Source organism: Ranitomeya imitator, chromosome 5, assembly GCF_032444005.1.
Source record: "Ranitomeya imitator isolate aRanImi1 chromosome 5, aRanImi1.pri, whole genome shotgun sequence".
NCBI classification, from domain to species: Eukaryota; Metazoa; Chordata; class Amphibia; order Anura; family Dendrobatidae; genus Ranitomeya; species Ranitomeya imitator.
In genome coordinates, this window is record NC_091286.1 from 90,359,564 (window position 1) to 90,382,425 (window position 22,862).

General features: G+C 40.0%; 1 protein-coding gene across 1 annotated transcript in view; it reads left to right on the plus strand.

Annotated features, from left to right (window-relative positions):
* Window positions 1-22,609, plus strand: part of EFEMP1 (EGF containing fibulin extracellular matrix protein 1) — a 147,793-nt gene extending 125,184 nt beyond the window's left edge. The window contains exons 8-11 of the mRNA XM_069768916.1: window positions 9,373-9,492; window positions 10,684-10,810; window positions 15,087-15,282; window positions 18,486-22,609. Of these exons, the coding sequence (XP_069625017.1) occupies window positions 9,373-9,492; window positions 10,684-10,810; window positions 15,087-15,282; window positions 18,486-18,647 (605 nt within the window). The 3' untranslated portion in view covers window positions 18,648-22,609. The remainder of the gene's footprint in view (window positions 1-9,372; window positions 9,493-10,683; window positions 10,811-15,086; window positions 15,283-18,485) is intronic.
* The last annotated feature ends 253 nt before the right edge of the window (window positions 22,610-22,862 follow it).

Genomic DNA, 22,862 nt, shown 5'->3' on the forward strand with positions numbered 1-22,862 from the left:
ATACTGACTTTTTTTTAATAATGTGATCAACTTTGGAGGAAGTTTTCCGTGGTCGTCCACTTCTAGGTTTGTCACCTGTTCCATAACCTTCTTTTTCTTCTTTTTCTTTCTTTTCTTTCTTTTCTTATTATATGTGACACTTGACTCTGAGACCAGCTGAATTCCATAGGCTTTTTGCCTACTTCACTCTCAGAATAATAAGTTTCCTGACATCTAGTGAAAATTTTGGCTTTACCTTTGTCATGTTTTAATCAAAAAACACACAAACAAAAAAATTAATTTTAGGCAATTTTAGGCAAAATTCGACAACCCATAAGAAAATATGCAAAATATTTGGCCTAGCAAATGTTGAAAACTAACACATAAAGGTATAAAGCAATGTCAAACATTATTTTCACCTTTATAGATAACAACCATTTGCTTCTGGTTTATTAAATCACCAGGGAAATGGCATCACAACAACTAGACTATAACTGTAACTACACAGAATGCATGCCTACATTTTAAATAAGGGAGCTAAGGCAGCAATTGGGTGATTACCAGCCTGGTGCCCATTTGAAAATATGACTTTGTCAGTAAGAAAACTCAGACAGGGAAAGTACTGTATTTTTCTGACCATAAGACGCACTTTTTTCCTCAAAATTTGGGAGGAAAGTGTGGGTGCGTCTTATGGTAGGGATGTAACGTGGGGAGGGGGCAGCAGCGAGTGGGATTGCACTGGGAGGCAGGAGGCAGAAAAATGTCCCTCCTGGGCTTCTGGAATCAGCCCTGGGGAAACCACATAGTCCCGATCATTAAAGTGCAGTGAATATTCATTAGCTGCTTCCCTGCCCACCTGTCAGCTGAGCCTTGAGTTGGGAGCAGCAAATGAATACTCCTTCACAGGGACACACATGGTTTCCCCAGCGCTGGATTCTTGCAGCAGCTGGGGAGATTGTGTGTCTGGTGGAGGAGGCAGCAGTGAGCCAGGGGAGACAAGATCGCTGCATACCTGCCTGCCGGGGCTGTGCTGGTTGCTGAGTGCTCCAGCACAAGGACCTGTGTGATGTCTGAAGAGGGCGGGCTGGAGCATCACATGGCAGCACAAAGCCCTCCCTCTTCGGATGTCATCACAGGTCCTGCAGACACCACACTACAATCTGCAAGCTTACTCCTGTGCCGTGGAGAGGCAACAAGAGGGAGCGTTCTGTGGTGTCCTGGGATGGGATGCTTCAGCATTTTACCTCACCACAGTTTGCCTGGCTGCCACAATCAAAAGGTTAGTCACTACAACACACAATAAAGCACTCTGCCACTTCTGTGGTGAACTATAACTCCCAGCATGCCATAGGTTCTGCAGGACATGCTGGGAGTTATAGTTCTCCCAATGGGATCTCAAAGCAGCACTCCAGTGTTATTTATCAGTGCTGGAGTGGTGCTTTAAATATAAGCCCTGTGCCCCCATTCTTATACTCACCCTCCAGCATCTTCATACAGTACTTTACAGACACCACACTGGTCCCGCAGCTCCATCTTCTACCCGCAGCTTCCAACATAATAACATACTATTATACATAATAACAACACATATAATAGTATGTTTATGTTATTAAATATTTTACCACCTTTTTTGCTTCAAATATTTTTTTCCCTATTTTCCACCTCTAAAACCTGGGTGCGTCTTATAGTCTGGTGCGCCTTATAGTCCGAAAAATACGGGTATATATTATATGGCAGACATTCCAGTGAATGCCCATCCATATAATACATGGCTGGCCTACGTCTTCTATAATAAGAGCTGCTGTTTGTTGACTTACAGGTGATTGGCCCAAGTGGCGACTGTCCTTGTTTCTAGTAGAGCAAATGAATAAGGGCAGTCCTGATGGGACAACCACTTTAGAACAGATCTTGAAACTATGCAATGTCTTCTACAGTAATGACAGATCTATTCTTTGTAATAAACACCTCAGCTGCTGAATATTGTCTTTTAAAAGCGTAAGCTTCCCAACCATGACAGCTTGATTGAGAGAGTCATGCAATATTAGAGTAGCGTACTGCACCATCTACCTTGTCTGTCTAGTGCGCCTGCTCCCTGTTTGAATATGTGGCTTGCCACGGAAATTGTGCAGGTATGCTATTCTAGTACGATGCAGTCATCATGATGACAGCTGCACAACCTGTTCTGCAGCAGCGGAGGCACAGTACTGTACAAGACACTGCAGCCACTGAAGAACCTCTTTATAAATAAAGTTCTTTTAGCCAGTCAGTGGTATGAAATGATGACATCTAATGGTATCACCACATTAGCGGCACTTATCTGCATAATCATCACATTCTGATGTCAGTAACTGATAATTAAACAATGATATTTTCACACTTTAATGGATAGTTTACACTGATATTATACTAAAAAATGATCAGGCACCTAGAATATTTTATTTGTAGGCTTAGAGTGCACAGACACTTTAAGGCTACCCGTTCACACAAGCCTTTAAAAATGGTCCAATTTTCATCCCCCCCAAAAAAATATTTACATGGCATCTGTATGACTTTGGGGATTTTTTTTCTAATCAATTTTCTTTTTATTGAAAGATTGCAACAAATACAAAAAACACAGGTTTCACATAGCAGAGACTTGGAAAGAAAATATACAAATCAGCACTCAACAACAAACAATAAGCAAATCATAATCATTTCTAGGAGAAAAGAAAGGGTTAAGGAGACAGTCAGATTAGCAAATAAAAAAGTCCTCAGGTTTTGCTCTGGAAAAATTGTACGATTTTTATCCATATACAGTACAGACCAAAAGTTTGGACACACCTTCCCATTTAACGATTTTTCTGTATTTTCATGACTATGAAAATTGTAAATTCACACTGAAGGCATCAAAACTATGAATTAACACATGTGGAATTATATACTTAACAAAAAAGTGTGAAACAACTGAAATTATGTCTTATATTCTAGGTTCTTCAAAGTTGCCACTTTATGCTTTGATGACTGCTTTGCACACTCTTGGCATTCTCTTGATGAGCTTCAAGAGGTAGTCACCGGAAATGGTCTTCCAACAATCTTGAAGGAGTTCCCAGAGATGCTTAGCACTTGTTGGCCTTTTTGCCTTCACTCTGCGGTCCAGCTCACCCCAAACCATCTCGATTGGGTTCAGGTCTGGTGACTGTGGAGGCCAGGTCATCTGGCGTAGCACCCCATCACTCTCCTTCTTAGTCAAATAACCCTTACACAGCCTGGAGGTGTGTTTGGGGTCATTGTCCTGTTGAAAAATAAATGATGGTCCAACTAAATGCAAACCGGATGGAATAGCATGCCGCTGCAAAATGCTGTGGTAGCCATGCTGGTTCAGTATGCCTTCAATTTTGATTAAATCCCCAACAGTGTAACCAGCAAAGCAGCCCCACACCATCACACCTCCTCCTCCATGCTTCATGGTGGGAACCAGGCGTGTAGAGTCCATCCGTTCACCTTTCCTGCCTCACACAAAGACACGGTGGTTTGAACCAAAGATCTCAAATTTGGACTCATCAGACCAAAGCACAGATTTCCACTGATCTAATGTCCATTCCTTGTGTTCTTTAGCCCAAACAAATCTCTTCTGCTTGTTGCCTGTCGTTAGCAGTGGTTTCCTAGCAGCTATTTTACCATGAAGGCCTGCTGCACAAAGTCTCCTTTTAGCAGGTGTTGTAGAGATGTGTCTGCTGTTAGAACTCTGTTTGGCATTGACCTGGTCTCTAATTTGAGCTGCTGTTAACCATCTATTTCTGAGGCTCGTGACTCGGATAAACTTATCCATAAGCAGAGGTGACTCTTGGTCTTCCTTTCCTGGGGCAGTCCTCATGTGATCCAGTTTCTTTGTAGCGCTTGATGGTTTTTGAAACTGCACTTGGGGACACTTTCAAAGTTTTCCCAATTTTTCAGACTGACTGACCTTCATTTCTTAAAGTAATGATGGCCACTCGTTTTTCTTTACTTAGCTGCTTTTTCTCATAATACAAATTCTAACAGTCTATTCAGTAGGACTATCAGCTGTGTATCCACCAGACTTCTGCTCAACACAACTGATGGTCCCAACCCCATTTATAAGGCAAGAAATCTCACTTATTAAATCTGACAGGGCACACCTGTGAAGTGAAAACCATTTTCGGTGAGTACCTCTTGAAGCTCATCAAGAGAATGCCAAGAGTGTACAAAGCAGTCATCAAAGCAAAAGGTGGCTACTTTGAAGAACCTAGAATATAAGACATAATTTCAGTTGTTTCACACTTTTTTGTTAAGTATATAATTACACATGTGCTAATTCATAGTTTTGATGTCTTCAGTGTGAATTTACAATTTTCATAGTCATGAAAATACAGAAAAATCTTTAAATGAGAAGGTGTGGCCAAACTTTTGGTCTGTACTGTATGTCTGCAAAAATTGGTTGCAAAACAGACCTTTAGTATGGGATTTGATTTTTTGAATGCTTTCTACAAGACTCAGAACAGAATTGTGCATGCTGCGATTTTTTTCATATGGACACGATCTGTGTGAAAATTGTCATCTGAACAAGCCCTCAGTCAAAAAGATCTTAATGTCATTTGTCCAAATTCCTGGATAGGAAAGTGCCACAAGCCAACAATCATCCAAATTGTAGTAGATTACTAATATGTATGAAAACCCACTGGTTGAACATTAAATTAGCAAATATAGTGGAAAGGAAGGAGGAAAAAAGTAAGAATAGAGGCAGCATAGCATTTGTTTTCAGACATCAGCAGAGAATAAAATGTACAAAATCAAAAACAGTTTCCTATGTTAATATTGGCAATGTGTCCATAAAAAATGGATGCTATATGGTTGATCCATATGGGGTTCGATTTTTAATGCACATCCATAGACTTGAATGGGTGAGTTTCATCTGGTCTGTGTGATGTCATTTTTTTCCACAGACAGCACTTGGACTGAAAATATGGTCTTGTGAACGTAGCCTAATGTAAAGATTATCAGCTGCTGATGGCATGCCGCCTACTATGTAGCTGCAAATAAAATCCCAGCATCCTCGGAAAGCACAGAAAAAAATTGGCAGGTTGAAAATTATTTTCCTAATGTGTAAATATTTCCACATTTTAAACAAATTGTGTTGAATCATGTTGAACTGCCGAGGCGTTTCACTTAGTGTTGCATCTGTTTGGGAAATAAACAAAAATGATTAAGAGATAAACACATTATGTTCCCGGTTTGTTTCATTCAACAGATAGCACATGTGATATTTTAAAGACATGTGAATTGATAGGGCAAAGAAAACAAAAATGTCTGGCAGAAAAGTCAGACTTTGGAAAAAAATGTAAATTATTTGATATTTTAATATTTTACATACAGTTCTTAATATGAATTCAAATTATTAGCATATTATAGCATGATGAATTTTACCATAACAGCCTTTTCTAAGCAAAAAAACTTTATCAATGATCAACTGGTCCAGTGTTGGGACCCCATCAATCCCCTGATTGATATTTTCATCCAATTATAGAGTTGTGCAAAAATATTTGCTAGACCCTAGTCAAGTGTCCATGTTGGAAGTGCACGGCTACCAAAGTCCAGTGTTCATGTTGTTAGGGCCCTGCCACCGATGTCCAGTGTCCAAGTTGGTAGTGCCTAACCACCAATGTCCAGTGTCCATGTTGGTAGTGCCTGACCACCGATGTCCTGTGTTCATGTTGATAGCACATGGCCCCCGATGACCAGTGTCCATGTTGGAAGGGTGTGGCCACCAATGTACAGTGTCCATGTTGGTAGTGCCTGGCCACCATGTCCAGTGTCCATGTTTGGTTTTGTGTGGCCACCAATGTCCAGTGTCCATGTTGGCAGCGCATGGTCACCGATGTCAAGTGTCCATGTTGGTATCACGTTGTTACAGATGTCCAGTGTCCATGTTGGAAGGGCATGGCGATGATGTCCAGTGCCCATGTTGGCAGTGCGTGGCCACCAATGTCCAGTGTACATGTTTGGTTTTGTGTGGCCACCAATGTCCAGTGTCCATGTTGGCAGCGCATGGTTACCGATGTCCAGTGTCCATGTTGGAAGGGCATGGCGACGATGTCCAGTGCCCATGTTGGCAGTGCGTGGCCACCAATGTCCAGTGTACATGTTGGTAGTGCCTGGTCACCAATGTCCAGTGTCCATGTTGAAAGGGTATGGCCACCAATGTCCAGTGTCCATGTTTGGTTTCGTGTGGCCAACAATATCCAGTGTCCATGTTGGCAGTGCATGGTCACCGAGGTCAAGTGTCCATGTTGGAAGGGCGTGGCCAACGATGTCCATTGTCCATGTTGGCAGTGCATGGCTACCAATGTACAGTGTCCATGTTGCTAGCGCGTGACCACCAATGTCCAGTGTCCATGTTGGTGCTGCATGGTCACCAATGTTCAGTGTCCATGTTGGCAGCACATGGTCACTGATGTCCAGTGTTCATGTTGGTACCACGTGGTTACCAATGTCCAGTGTCCATGTGGGTAGTGCATGGCCACCGATGTCCAGTGTCCATCCTGATAGTGCGTGGCCGATATCCAGTGTCCATGGTGGTAGTGCATGGCCACCGATGACCAGTTTCCATGTTGATAGTGCATGGCTACCAATGTCCAGTGTCCATGTTGGTAGTGCCTGGCCACCAATGTCAAGTGCCCATGTTTGGTTTCACGTGGCCACCAGTGTCCAGTGTCCATGTTGGTAGTGCATGGTCACTGATGTCCAGTGTCCATGTTGTAAGATAAAGGAATCACTGCACTCGTATGATGAAAGTTGCTTATAACAGAATTTTATTCGGCTAGGACATATAGTGAAGCGATAGGCAAGTTAACGTTTCGGCCAACCGTGGCCTTGATCACAATATCGCCAAATAGGATTTGATGTTAAGGTAAGAATATTGCATAACTGGGGAATCTGATAAAGGACGCAATTGTGAAAACCAAAATGATATGGTCTAAGCGCTCAACTTGCCAGTGCAATATAAACGTAGCTCCAACTGGGAATGAATTTATAGAATTGGAGAATGTGGCTCTCTTGTATATAGAATCAGGGCTATGGGTCAGGCTGTGTCGTCCCTGTGTAGCTTGATATATCCCAGAGGGAACAAAGGAAGATAGTGATCCGTGTCTCTTCATTTCCTGTACGTGGAGCAAGCGTTGGTGGCCAAGTGGGAAGTGCCAACACCATATGTAATGGTGTATATGATTACCATAGGGTAATCAATACAGAGGAGGACAATTTTATATTACAGGATGATTTATGTAAACTAGAAGCTTGGGCTGATAAATGGCAAATGAGCTTTAATGGGGATAAATGTAAGGTCATGCACTTTGGTAGAAGTAATAAGATGTATAATTATGTGTTAAATTCCAAAAACTCTGGGCAAAACCATCAATGAAAAAGACCTGGGTGTATGGGTGGATGACAAACTCATATTCAGTGGCCAGTGTCAGGCAGCTGCTACAAAGGCAAATAAAATAATGGGATGCATTAAAAGAGGCATAGATGCTCATGAGGAGAATATAATTTTAGCTCTATACAAGTCACTAGTTCGACAACACTTAGAATACTGTGCACAGTTCTGGTCTCCGGTGTATAAGAAAGACATAGCTGAACTGGAGCGGGTGCAGAGAAGAGCGACCAAGGCTATTAGAGGACTGGGGGGTCTGCAATACCAAGATAGGTTATTACACTTGGGGCTATTTAGTTTGGAAAAACGAAGACTAAGGGGTGATCTTATTTTAATGTATAAATATATGAGGGGACAGTACAAAGACCTTTCTGATGATCTTTTTAATCATAGACCTGAAACAGGGACAAGGGGGCATCCTCTGCGTTTGGAGGAAAAAAGGTTTAAGCATAATAACAGACGCAGATTCTGTACTGTAAGAGCAGTGAGACTATGGAACTCTCTGCCGTATGATGTTGTAATGAGTGATTCATTACTTAAATTTAAGAGGGGACTGGATACCTTTCTGGAAAAGTATAATGTTACAGGGTATATACACTAGATTCCTTGATCCAGGGAACTAGTCTGATTGCCGTATGTGGAGTCGGGAAGGAATTTTTTTCCCCAATGTGGAGCTTACTCTTTGCCACATGGGTTTTTTTTTGCCTTCCTCTGGATCAACATGTTAGGGCATGTTAGGTTAGGCTATGGGTTGAACTAGATGGACTTATAGTCTTCCTTCAACCTTAATAACTATGTAACTATGTATATGTAACTATAGATGTAATTGTGAATTTTATGGTTCGCTTACATTTTGCATATAAAATACACAAGTGCAGTCAGATAAAAAAAATCAGATTGCACTCTGACCAACGTTTTTCAATGAGGCCGTGCAGATCTGCACATTTTTTCTCAACCATATTCGGTGTGCTGCGATTTCACTCCAAAATCTGATAGGTGTGAGAATAAAAATCACATTCCATACGGAATGTCAGAGTGGCATCCTATTTTTTACAGATACACTACAGTTCTGTAGTATAGGAAAGTGTATATGATAGAAAAACAGAAAAACTTTTCAGTTCACCCAGTAGAAACATTCGTCTGTAGTCCAGATAATGTCCGAGCAAGGAAAAAACATCTCTGTCTGACGTTGAAACTTGTGCACATGGAAAGAAAAATCCAGCTCCAGGAATAAAAAGTATCAAAAATTTATTTAAACATATTAAAATATGGAAAACTGCTGACAAGCGAAAAATTACATCATTTGGATGGAAGCTACCATGTAGTTGCTGGACGCGTTTCGAGCACAAACGGCGCTCTTAGACTTCAGCCAAAAGTCTAAGAAGTCTAAGAGCGCCGTTTGTGCTCGAAACGCGTCCAGCGACTACATGGTAGCTTCCATCCAAATGATGTAATTTTTCGCTTGTCAGCAGTTTTCCATATTTTAATATGTTTAAATAAATTTTTGATACTTTTTATTCCTGGAGCTGGATTTTTCTTTCCATGTGCACAATTGTATATGATCCCATAAAAGATTAATAGCTGCTAAGTAAATAAAACGGACAGAACACGGACGACAAGTGAGAAAAAAATCGTCCCACTCTCCTAGATGAGAATGGAACCAATTTTTTTTTATATGCAAGTGTGAGTCAACCCCTAGGGTGAAATCTGCACCCCCCCCCCAAACATATCAACAGCAGTAAATACAATCTGCGGGAAGGCACCCCAACAAACTTACATTTAATTAAGCTAAAATGAAATACATGAGACTTTCCCTTTCATAGAGCGAGTGTTTGCCGAACAGCTTTCTTCTTGTAATGAAGTCTGTCAACATTCTTAGTAATTTATTTCTAATTACTTGCTGAAAGACAAACACACATGAACACATTTATTGTCAGTGTTCCCATTGTAACTGTCTTATTTAATAGATATCGATGAATGCAGAACATCCAGTTACTTGTGCCAGTTTCAATGTGTTAATGAGCCTGGAAGATTCTCCTGTGTGTGCCCAGAAGGATATCAACTTGTCGGAACACGATCATGTCAAGGTTTGTATGTTACTTTTTTTAACTATTACATATCATTTAAAAATGGCATTTTATTTATATCAGGATTCTATCGCAAATTTTTTTTATTTTTTTATTTTTTATTTCTGTGTACACATAAAAAATATGATATTTTTCAGTTTTCACACTTACTGACAAGTTTCTGTTCTCCGCACTTCACCTGTCAGCTTTGTTGTGCAGACAAACAGAATGCAAAGAGTAGAGATGAGCGGATTGTTCCGTGGAGGACTGACTTTGTATAAAAATTTCCTGAAATTTGTAGGTGTCCAAGAATCCAATCTGCAATTTAATTCAAGAGAATTGGGAAAAAACAAGGTTGGCGTTGTTTCAAGAACTGCTGAATACTCAGAGAGCGTTAAAACAATGAAAATGTGCAGCTATGACAGACGACGATCAGAGGGGCTATCAAAGGAACTCTAAAATAAGCAGTGCCATGTTATGCTTATGCAGTATAAGGATAAAGGCCGAAGTGCCCAATTTATTCCACATAAGGATAGAAAAAGTGACAAATCTCTCCCTGCGTACATGTATACAGTAATTAGAGACCTTTCAGCCACTAGCAACGGGCGAGGAGAAGCCACAGGGGACCCACCTGTCCGACTAGTCTCCTGTGCAGCTCAGTCAGTGGCGGCTTTTTATGGCCGCTTACTTCCTGTTAATTTCTTATACGTCTAAAGGCTCTTAGGTCTTCCATCTTAATAATCCAGGCAAGGCCTTTTTTTGCTGACAGGTGTAAGACAATGAAATACAGAAGTTTTGTAGTGTGTTATACCAATGATCAGGCAAATCAATGATCAAGTTCCCTTGTGAGACTAAAAATAAGGGTAAATTATGAGTTTAGTGTTCAAAAGAAGTATTGAAATAAAATAAAAACAAAACCCAACAAAACTAAAAATAGTGAAATTTCAGTTTTTTCTATTCTCCTGAAATTTTTTTTAATACGTTGTATGTACACTTACATGGTACATAAAAAATAGTCCACCTACAGCAAGGAAAACATTGCCAGAAAAATTATCAAGTTTTCACTCTTGAATCACAGTGATGCATAAAAAAAATTGATGTTGTCTCAATGCCCAAAACACCTGCATCCTTATTACGATAATGAAATACTTTGAAACAAAATTTTTAGCACTGTTATTAAAAAAAATGTTGTTCTATTTAATATATCTACAGACATAAATGAATGTGAAAGTAACACTCACGACTGTGGGGAAGATGCCACATGTTGGAATTATTTTGGAGGATTCCGATGTTACCCAGCGAACCCCTGCCAAGACCCTTATGTTCGTATGTCAGATAAGTAAGTAGGCGCAGGTAAAAAAAAAAATGGTGTGAAAGTATAAATTTAAAATATTTCTGTCCAGACATCTGCATGGTGTGAGCTACCTTAAGCACGGGAGGGAGTTGGATCATTTGCAAATGGTGTTAGCAACAAATCAGTAAATCAAAGCTTAGCATGGGGAGGGTTGGCTAAAGTAGTCATTTCCGAGTTATGCACAAACATGTTAAATAAAATAGAAAAGAAAAATACTTCTTTTCAGAAGTTTTTTGAAGAACATTACTTCTTTCTCAAAATCTGAAAAATGTTCAACTATTCAAAAATGACATACTGGTAAAAAAATGTCATAGGCGCCAGTGGGAAAGGTGCTCTCACTAGAACCAGAAGTCTACTGGTAGTCATGTTTTAAGTGTTTTTTTTTCCAACAAATGATGGTTGGAGTTAAAAAAGCAGGACAAATTCTCAAAGTGCAGGAAGTTTTTGGTGGCCAAATCAGGAGCTATATCATGGTTTGGCTTGGCCTGCTTCCATTAGGATGTGGTAGCATGTTAAATCATGGATTGGGCCACTGAAAGAATAAGTAACTGTAATAGCAGGTTTTCGATGTTCTTAGCAGAAACTAGTCTTTTTTTTAAGAATTTCATGTCTGATTGAGATCTAAACAGTAACTTTTCTCCTTGTGCAAAGTGACATGCCTAGCCTGGCATGCCAATGTGAGGAGGCTTATAAGCATTGCAAGGCTCCTCTAGGAAATTAAATAGTAATTGGTGAATAGTTGACGGTGACTTTCAGGATTGCTTCTTCCAGTATGTGGTACTAGAGTTTAAGTCCTCTTCCTCTCTGAAGAGGCAATTTGCAAAATTAATTTCCCGGAGGAGCATTGCAAGGCTTATAAGCCTCCTCACATTGGCATGTCAAGCAAGGCATTTCACTCTCCACCAAGAAGCATATCATACAGCCAAATCAGATCTCATATTTTTCACTGATGAGGGCAATAACAAAAAAACATTGTGTCTGAAAATTGAGATTCTGGTGTGGCTTTTATCCTAACTCAAAAGGTCCTCCAAACATAAATTTGCAAAACAACATAATTTCTATTAAATTACACAATTTTTAAAAAATCCATAATGGGACAGTTGGAGATGAGAGCAAACCTTGCAGAAAAGATGGAAACAGCAAAACATTGGACAGATGAACTGAACTGAATCAATGTCCAGACAGTAAATGCAGAAAAAACACATCCAACACTGCACATGTCCCTGAGGTGATAATACTATTGGAAATGTATATAAAGAGAATACACATACAAATCTATATCCTCCTGTACAGCACAGTTTTTGCACTATGCACTTTATTTGTCAGAATGAATACTGTGTATTCTCTTTATTTTACAATCGGTCTGCCTCACGGTCCTCCGTGGCAAGCCTCATTACAGGGTCAATTAGGCTTGAGCGAAACAGATCGGACAAATTCAAAAGTCGCCGACTTTTGGCAAAGTCGGGTTTCATGAAACCCGACCCGATTCTAGTGTGGGATGGGCCATGCGGTCGGCGATCTTCGCGCCAAAGTCGCGTTTCGTATGATGCGTTTAGCGCCATTTTTTCAGCCAATGAAGGAGCGTGGGCAGCGTGATGACATAGGTCTCAGGGGCGTGCACGCCTATCGCCATTTTATCGCTTGTGTGCTGTAGCGATTTGCAATGTGCAACACCAGCTTTGCTGTGCAGGGACGGAGAGAGAGAGAGAGAGATGAAATTTCCCATTGACTTGCATTGGGTTTCGTGTTTCGGTAGATCCCCGACTTTTCACGATAATCGGCCGATTTCACTCGACTCGACTTTTGAGAAAGTCGGGTTTTGCAAAACCCGACTCGATCTTAAAAAAGTAAAAGGCGCTCAACCCTAGGGTCGATAGTAGGGATGAGCAAATACAGTAGGTTTGGATAACTCCTTATCCGAATAGCTATAGAGCTTACCGAATAGCTGCATGGGAAACCCGGATACCTGGAGCTCTCCCGATAATCAGCTATTCAGCGCCATAGTTGCATGTGTCACGGCTGTGTGACAGTCACAACACACAGGTTCTCCATGCAAGTGTTGTGATTGTCACACAGCCACGACATATGCAGCTATGGCATCGAATAGCTGATTATCGGGAGTGCTCCAAGTATCTGGGTTTCCCATGCAGCTATTTGGTAAGCTCTATAGCTATTCGGATAAGGAGTTATCCAAAGCTATTCACTCATCCCTAGTCAAGAGTAACTTTTAGGATTGCCTCTTCCAATAAGTGGCACTAGAGTTCTAGTCCTCTTCCTCTTTGAAGAGGCAATTTGCATGTCTAGTGTGATAAGCGCAGGTACAATAGCTTAGATCAATACAGACACTTCTTGTCACAAGCCACCTATGCCACACTTTAGAGGGTTATGTTGTTGCTGGCAAACAATTTAATGTTTAATGTCGTGCCATTGCCACTTCATAAACTGATCATAGGGATGCCTAGAGTCAGATTTCTACTGATCTAATATTGATGGTCTACTGAACAGATAGGCCATAACTATTAAAGAGGTGATTAACCCCCTTTAAGATAGATTTTCAAGCTTTTATCCCTGATGATCCCGGTCCTCCCAAGACCTCCTTCTCTCCTCCACACTTATTCGCTCCTCATCCAATCGCCTCCAAGACTTCTCCCAAATATCCCCCATCCTCTGGAACTCTCTGCCCCAACACGTCCGACTATCAACCACAGTCGGATCCTTCAGACGGAACCTGAAAACTCATCTCTTCAGGAAAGCCTACAGCCTGCACTGACACCGCTGCTGCCTCATCACCAACGAAGCTACCGCCTCACCAACACCGGAGCTACCACCTCACCAACACCGGAGCTACCGCCTCACCAACACCGGAGCTACCGCCTCACCAACACCGGAGCTACCGCCTCACCAACACCGGAGCTCCTGCAACCCTCAACCTACTGTCTCCTTCCCCATAATCCTGTAGAATGTAAGCCCGCAAGGGCAGGGTCCTCGCCCCTCTGTATCAGTCCGTCATTGTTAGTTTGTTTACTGTATGTGATATTTGTAACTTGTATGTAATCCCTTCTCATGTACAGCACCATGGAATCAATGGTGCTATATAAATAAATAATAATAATAATGTAAAAAAACAGGGCCAAACGGTTTATAGTTATGGATAACTCAATGGGCCCGATTCCTCAATGCTTTTATGCAAGAACTCTGTCTTAAAAAGCTTTGAAAAGTTGCATAGTTTGGGCGTAACTTGAATCTGCCCAAACATTTCGCAATTTTTACCATTCTCATTACATCTATGCCTAGCTCCGACAAGGTGAACAGTGCTAGGGAAGGATGGGGTTGTGGCAACCAACACTTATCAAGGTCATAAGGAGTGGTGGCACACAGACATGCACGACACTCCTCACATGCTCTTAGGTGGAGGCACACAGATAGGCACAACACTTGTCAGACGATCTTGATTCATTAAGAAGAGCCGCAAATTCCACCCAGCCTCCTCATCAAGACTGGCATGAAAGACTGGAAGACTATAGACTGCTGTACCCACAACTATTTCAAGATGTTTGATACTATTAGATATGCAAAATTGCCTCTTCTGAGAAAATGAGCACTTAAACTCTATAGCGCCACCTGTTGGAAGTAGTGATCCTACAAGTCACAATCAACTCTTTAACGAGTCGTGCAATACACGGTGTTTCGGGCTGCTAGCCTTCGTCAGTGCAAAGCATGAGAACTAATTTGGCTAGGTGAGAGGCTCTGGACTGGGGTCTAAGGGGTATTGTTTCTCCTTATGGAGAGTGACATACCATCTCTGGTTTGTCAAGGTAAGGAGGCTTATTCGCCGTGCAATGCTCCTCTGGGAAATATAATATGCAAATTGCCTCTTCTGAGAAAAAGAGGACTTCAACTCTATAGCACCACCTGTTGGAAGTAGCGATCCTACAATTCACAATCAACCCTTTAATGAGTCGTGCAATATGACTTAGGATAAAAGCCAAATTAGTATCTCAGTTCGTTAAAGAGTTGATTGTGACTTGTAGGATCGCTACTTCCAACAGGTTGCGCTATAGAGTTTAAGTCCTCTTTTTCTCAGAAGAGGCAATTTGCATATTATATTTCCCAGAGGAGCATTGCACGGCGAATAAGCCTCCTTACCTTGACAAGACAGAGATGATACTATTAGGACATTTATTTGTTCATATGGAATGAATTTATGACCATTTATCATTAACATTTAATGTTTTAAAAAGAATATATTTTTTGGTTTCAGCCGTTGTGTATGCCATGTTACAAATCCTCTGTGTCGAGAACAACCATACAGCATTGTCCACAAATACATGAGTATCAGATCCAATCGAGCTGTACCTTCTGACATCTTCCAAGTTCAGGCTACATTGATCTACACTAATACAATTAACACCTTCAGGATTAAATCTGGAAATGAAAATGGAGACTTCTACTTACGGGTGAGTTTATTTAATCAACATGTTTTTGTTGGTTGTATTTAATTGAAGATTTCATAATTCCTATTCTTAAGTTTCTAAAGATGGAAGCACCAAACATTGCTATCATTCCAAAGAGAGTCCTTCACACGTACTAAAGAAATAACTGCAGATCCTTTGCTAATGCAGATGGCAGCAGAGCAGACCAACATGGTCACTTTCCACACAACACATTGGGGCAATGCATTGTCATGGTCACCTCTGGCAGCTCTTTTTACCTAAAGTTTATACCTAGATTCAGTTATACTGTATCTCAAATATAGTGAATTGTACTCCACTGCCTCCCATAAGAATGTAGCACCTAAGAAAAGTTTAGGAAATATCAAAAATGATGTATGTAACTCGTACAAAAAAAAGTCTTGGCCTGGTGGAAAAAAGTTAATAACAGTTCCTCAGGACAGTACAGTCGTCCGATCAGGACAAACCATTTTATAAATGAAGCTGATCCGGCAATCAGCTGCTCTTTATTAGGCCTGCTTCTAAAACCGCAGTTGGACAGCTGTTATTGGCAGAGAAATTTGTGACTGGATATTATAGACTATCTCTGCAGTAGCTGATGCACTGCAAGTTTAGTATTACATGTTTATTTGAAGGAATGACTGACGATGTAATACATTGCCAAGCTAGGTCTGGCACAGCTCTATGCTAGATTGTGTTCACATTTGCAGCATGGCCTCTGCTAATAATGGAACAAGTCATGAAACTGTGTTAGATCCATGCATGGTATGACACATCAGGGGCAGACACTGACAGCTTGGGGCCCCTGGGCAAGAAATGTGTCTGGGCCCTCCTCCTTCTGTGGCAACAAAGCTACAGTATATACAGACACATGTACAGTTTATATCATATATACTGTATAATATATATTTTACATAGCGCCGTCTCTTACATATTGGATACTCATTATTTTTGTTATTTATAGCGCTCTGTTCTTTATTGTAAAATGTCATGTCTTGTTAGATATAATCTGAAATGACAGCTGATGGATCATGGAAAAGCTACCGTAACAAGAGAGGACTAAAGAGAGGGCACTGTGATTAACAAAAATAGCAAGAATACGCTTTGTAAGGGAGGGTGCTATACATAACAAGAGATGATAATATGTAATAATGGGACAGCGCTGTACATAACAACAAAGGATGCTATGTAATAAGGGACGGTGTTGTAGATAATTAGAGAGGATGCTACATAATAAGCAAAGTTGTTATATATAATAAAAGGCAAAACTATGCAATTAAGGACTGGGCAATACATAATAAGTGAGTACAGTATACATTAAGGGACGGTGCTATATATATAACAAGGCTACATTCCTGTATCTGTGTGAAGTGTCTGTGTGCTGCCCGATTTTTTTCTTGGACAGCACATAGACCCATTGAGTAAGTCCTCAAAATTGGATCAGAACAGGATATGCTCTGAACCTCATAGATCTCAGTCACAAATCCGTGATTTTCATGGATGTGTGAATGAATCTATGAATCTCGAGTCCATTTGCCATCCAATAAAAGAAATCTGACAGATCACAATAATGTTAGAATGTAGGACAAGGGATTTCACAAAAAGGAGATTTACTCCGAGTCATACAGTACAGATATAGAATAAATACCTGCATCCAGTGACCGCTGATGTCTCGTCTGATTAGAGACATTTTCTGTTACATCTTCTCCATCAGGTCAGACCTTCATGTCGAAATCTTCCAGCCACGACTCACAATCATCGCCACAATCCTAAATATAATGAGGTCACATATATTGTATGTATATTGTATTGTATGTATACATTTTTCTCCTGAATAAAAAATCCCCCATCCTCAGTGCGCCCCTGAATACAAATATGTACCACACCATTAATATACACATAGTTTTAGCCCCTGTCCTGTGCCTCTCCATTCGTTATAAGTCCTTGATTATATTAGAATTAATGGTGGGGTAAGAAAAGACATTATCAGGGACTTGTAATGAATTGGCGGTGGAGGAGGGTACTATCAGGTATTTAGTTCCTGATAGCGTCTTCTCCCACCCCACAATTCGATATGATGCTATCAGGGACTCAGCATCCTCTCCCACCACCCAATTCATTTTAAAACCATATTAAATGTCCTCCTTCTCCCTCCATTTGTTTATTAAGAGTCTCTGAAGTCCCTCGAACACCCCTTACTCCCTTCACAACTCCTCCTCATTGTCTTCTCCCCAGTATATTTAAAAAAAAAACAGCACACACACTCACCTCTCCATACATTCCCATGTGGCATCGCTGCTTTCCTATTCTTTCTAGGAACTTTCTCAATGACACAGGTGCGTGCTGCATGGTGACGTCAACAAGCCACAAGCCTGTGTCACATAGAAAGAGCCAGGCAGGAAGCTGAGGGCGGATTCCTATGGTCCCGCTGCCATTTTCTACTTTAGGCAGCAGAACTGCATGATCGCTCCCTGCCCGGAAAGCTGCCTTTGATGGCGGCAATCTGGCCAAGGGCACCTCGGAGTCTCAGTTTAGTTTGTCTTCATTATTGATTGCCCTGCAATGGCCTTCCTCCATCTCCGGGCTTTACCGGCTATATGTCTGGCCCTGGGGCAAATTGAAATGGTGTCCAAAAGACCTCATTGACCTGTACGTGGTTGTTCAGGATTTACTAGAGACTTCCAGGTTTGCTATCAAGAATCTTATCCTTATAGTAGGGACTTGTCACTGGGTCAAAAGGGGCCAGGTTTTACTCTTATTTTGTTCCCGCAGCTCCCCTAAGCATTTCATTTTTTTCTTTTTTAAATCCACCATAGGTTTCCAGACATATCAGATTTTCAATTTGCTACAATTTTTTATGGTTTTTACAAGGGGGTGTGACTCACATGATAATTAGGCGGATCAGTCTAAACACACGCCCTAGAGATTCTCATGACCCATAACCCACTTGATAAAAAGAATGAAAATTAGAACTAAATAAAAAAAAATTAAAAAACTGACTAGGTTTGGCTTGGTGACACGTTTACTTTAAGTATAAGCAAAATAAAAGCGAATAGAGGGGTGTCCCAAGTAGAGTCTTCATGTCAAACCCTCTCTAAACTAATATTCTAAGTACAATATGAAAATACATTAAAATTGTTAAAATTTGAATAAAGTCGTATAAAAATACATTATTCTGACGTCGTTAATGATTCTCATTTACTTTCCAGCATACAAGTGGAGTGAGTGCAATGCTTGTCCTGATCAGACCACTAACTGGACCAAGAGAATACATTGTTGACTTGGAAATGGTGACTGTGAATAGCTTAATGAACTATCGGTCAAGTTCCATTTTACGGCTTACTATAATAGTTGGCCCATACCCATTCTAGTAACTTTACCATAACACTGGAAGCAGTAACATATTCCACTCTGCATACATTACCTTTTGTTTATAGATATTTCTTCTTTTAATCGCATTCTATACATAGACCACTCACATCTTTTTGTAATTACAATTTGAATTCAATTTTGTTTTTCTCAAATTTTTGTTCATAGCTTAGAATTAGTGGAGAAAGACATTTTCTGGTCAGAAACAAGAATTACTAGGCTCATAGCTCTGGACAAGTCTACTTTAACGAATATTAGGATTTCCTGTTTCATCACAATTCTGAAAAATTTTGGAACTCTACATCGTGGCTTCACACTGTTATTCCTATTGGAAATGTATGAACAGATTGAAATATAGTTTTCTGGGAAAGGATTTAAGAAAACTTTTTTTTTTTCATTTAATGACAATCCCTCTTCATTCTCTATTTATTAGTCCGGTGGGCGGTCCCAGTCAGATATTGACAGCCTTGCCTGTATATCTGCATACAGACATAGCAGTCAGTCACTGATAGGACCAACCTCCTTGAGGTTTTCAACATTATAATGTGCTTCAATTTTTTTGCTGCCACCATGAAAATAGCTCCACCATTAAAACAAGTAAAAAGTCACTTATTTCTGGCAGAAAATGTAAGGACAATGACATCTTCGAGTCATTATGCAGCACCTCAAACTGCCAACCTAAAAACTAAAGGCTAACCCTAAAATACATGTCACGTTAAAATCCATCTCATGTGTGTAGCTTAACAATGTGGCTAATCTGTGATGCCAAGCCATTGGTCAGTTCGGAACATAAATTGAGTTTCAACTTTAGGGCTCATGCATATGACCAATTTTCTCATATGGTTTTCACGATTCATGGTTCTCATGGTTTTCAAGGAAAGCACTTGTAGCTATAACATTCCCTGGGTCTGGACACACCAAGTGGTCTGCGGAAAAAAACAAAGACATACCCAATTTCAATCTGAGGGATTTGATCAAAATCGGCAATGCAAGCCTATGGGTCCATGTAAAAGAGTGGACCGCAATTGGATGGCATCACTGACTGATAGACAAGACAAGGAGAAGAAACTTTTTTTTCTCCATGTACGAGAAAAACTGATTCCACTCTGATCAAAATCTGATCAGAATAATCTGTCCATTTTTAAAGTTGTGGAGAAATCGTAAACCAACTCTTGTATATCCCTTCCAGGTAGCTTTTAAAAATAAGTTTTACACTATTTCTGGCCATTCTATGACTTGCATTTTGCAGATTTTTGGTGTGTGCTGCCTTTTTCTCCCTTGGGTTTCTCGACCCTCCCTCTCCATTGATTTTAAAGCAGAAGGTGTAATTTGTTCCTTATCTGAAGAGAGATTTGTAGAGAGATTTAAGTAGTTTTTGAGAATGAATGATCAGTGCCGGGAAATAAGAAGTGGCCATTAAGTGAGGAAAGAAGCACTTTTCTCTAAAGAAGATATATAACAACGTTTCTTACCTTCATTTTTATTATTAAGAAGAAAAATCTGTAGTCACCATTTCAATTTTTGCTGTAGACTCTACAAAATCCATGGCAGATTTGCCTATGACAAACTTATCTGGTATCGGCATTGCCTTATGGTAATACTTAATCGTCAATATAATCATACATTTCCAGAAGGAGTAAAAGAAGAACGGTAAGCTCTATTAAAAGACGCTCCAGAATTGTTATTTGCTACAACAGACATAATAGGAAAGCTAAGAGCCTTTACTTTGGATACGTTCACATGGAGCATTTTTGCAATGGAATATTCTAACGGCAGAAATCTGTGGCCATAAGAATTGCAAAACAGATCAGGGAGGATTTCACGTGGATTTCAGCAGAATACCATAGTAAAAAAAACGCCATTTGACCGTACCCATAGAATTCAACTTGCTGCAATTACTATAAATGGCTCTTTCCAGTGTAAGTGATGATACAATAAACATTTCCTTCTATTAGCAACATATCCAAGAAGTAAGCACTATAGCAATTATATTTTGTTCATACCATGTAAATATATGTCTAGTAGATATATGTTAAATTTATTTTTTTCTTGAATTGTGCTCCTGTCTGCATAGTAATTACCTTTTTTGGTCTTGTTTACTATATTATAGAAAAGTTTTAATGACTTTAAACATTAAAGTGCCTTTGCTTATTAAAAATATAAAGTCAATGTACCCTTACAATGTGTCTCATCATGAATAGTCATGAGGTTTATTATATGTGTTATCCCCTTTCAAAGAAATTTGACTTCATTAAAATTAATTTATATAAAGATGCAATTTCCTTCTTGTACATATACTATACGAGGAGGCTTTAAAAAAAAACAAACCTTCCTAAATGCTGATTTAAAGGGGTTTGAGAAAAATGCACCCTAAGCACCAGAATGAAGGGATACAAGCGTCTTAATAAATATGCTTGTGCCTCGTACTGCTGTTGCTTAACCCCCTAATGCAAGATCCATCAGTTTAGAAAAACTTTATATTTGGCGTTTTGTAAAAAAAACATTTTTCTTTGGAGTGAATTTATCTTCATGACTTATAGGTTCGGCCACTTATGTGTGTCTAGCGGGGTTCTGATCCTTGAGACACCTATCTGCAGAACAGAGAGGCGACTTTTGTTTATGTACATGCAGCCATGACTGATACCGTAGATAATCCCAATCTGAACTCCTTTACTTAGAGGGGCTGTCCAGTCTAGAATGACAAGTCTGCAGTCACTATGTTTGACTGCAGACTTCTCCGGGGTTTGCACCAGGAACGGCGGACACGTATGCCATATGCATACTCCAAGCCAGAACCCAACTAGTGGGCAGGCCTTGCTCAAAACAAGTGTATTGAGCGAGGCCACGCGTACTAGATGAATTCAGGCTGGGAATATGCATTTTGCATACTTGACCGCCGTTGCCATAGCAGACACCAGCGAATCCTAGCAGCGCACAATGCATTCACTGGGGTAATTCACAAGTAAGCACACAGAGTGACTACAGACTTGCCATTCTAGGACAGACACCCCTTTAAGTAAAGGAATTCAGATTGGAAGTATCTACTTTACCAGTCATGGCTGCATGTACATTAACAAAAGCAGCCTATCTGTTCTGCAGATAGGGGTCTAAAAAATCAGAACCCCACTAGACACACATCGATGGCCGAACCTATAATAAGTCATGAAGACAAAGTCACTCCCAAGAAAAAACATTTTTAGACAAAACTCCAAATATAGAGTTTTTCTAAACTGATGGATCTTGCATTAGGGGGGTTGGTTTTTATCCTAAAAATTGGATTCTGGCACCCCATTAGATTATTGTGATGGTCATTCATGCATACGACCACTCTATTCATGGACCTCAATTCATATATGAAACTCACTAATGTAGAAGGACGCTGTACACTTGGCTGTCTGTCAATCCCATAGAGCGGTGGTGTGCTTAAACCATTCAAACAAGGGAATCTAGAGGATATTTGCATTAATGGAGCCTGTCAGTTGCCCATAAGACATAGAAATTAGCTGATCAGATCGCCATGTCCTAACAAATATATTACCTTCTCATACAAGGGCTTCATCCTTTATGATTATGTGTTTAGGAACACTAAATGCTAAGCAGTGTCATATTATTAATATTATTAACAGAAATTATAGTAAAATAATGGGTAGTATTAATAAAACTGACATGCACAAGTATAGTCACAAAAACAATAGACACAATCAATAAATGTAGTTAAACATGGAGGCAATACATTGTAAAATGAAATACAATTCTAAACATAACAATTTCCTATACGAAATCTTAGAATTGTATGTGACCAATAGACGTGAACAGAAACATTTGTATTATAGCTCTTGTGATTTTTATGATTTCATATTCTTTCATTATCTTTGTCATGTATTATTAGGCATTTTACTTATTTTAGTTCCTTTCTTTAATGTACAAAGTTTTTATTAAAATAAATGGAAACTTAAAAAATTAATTATTTTTAAATTTGTTTTATTTTAACACGAGAGGTGGTGAGTTCTCCGTCAATGGAAGTCTTCAAATAGAGGCTGGCCAGACATCTGTCTGAGATGGTTTAGTGAATCCTACACTGAGATTGGGGTGGGACAAGAGGTCCTTTCCAACTCTAACATTCTATGATTCTAAGGCTAGCTTCACACTAGCGTTTACCTGATCTGCGGCGGGCTGCGGACTTCCTCCGTGAAGCCCCGCCCTCGGCCGCACCTCTG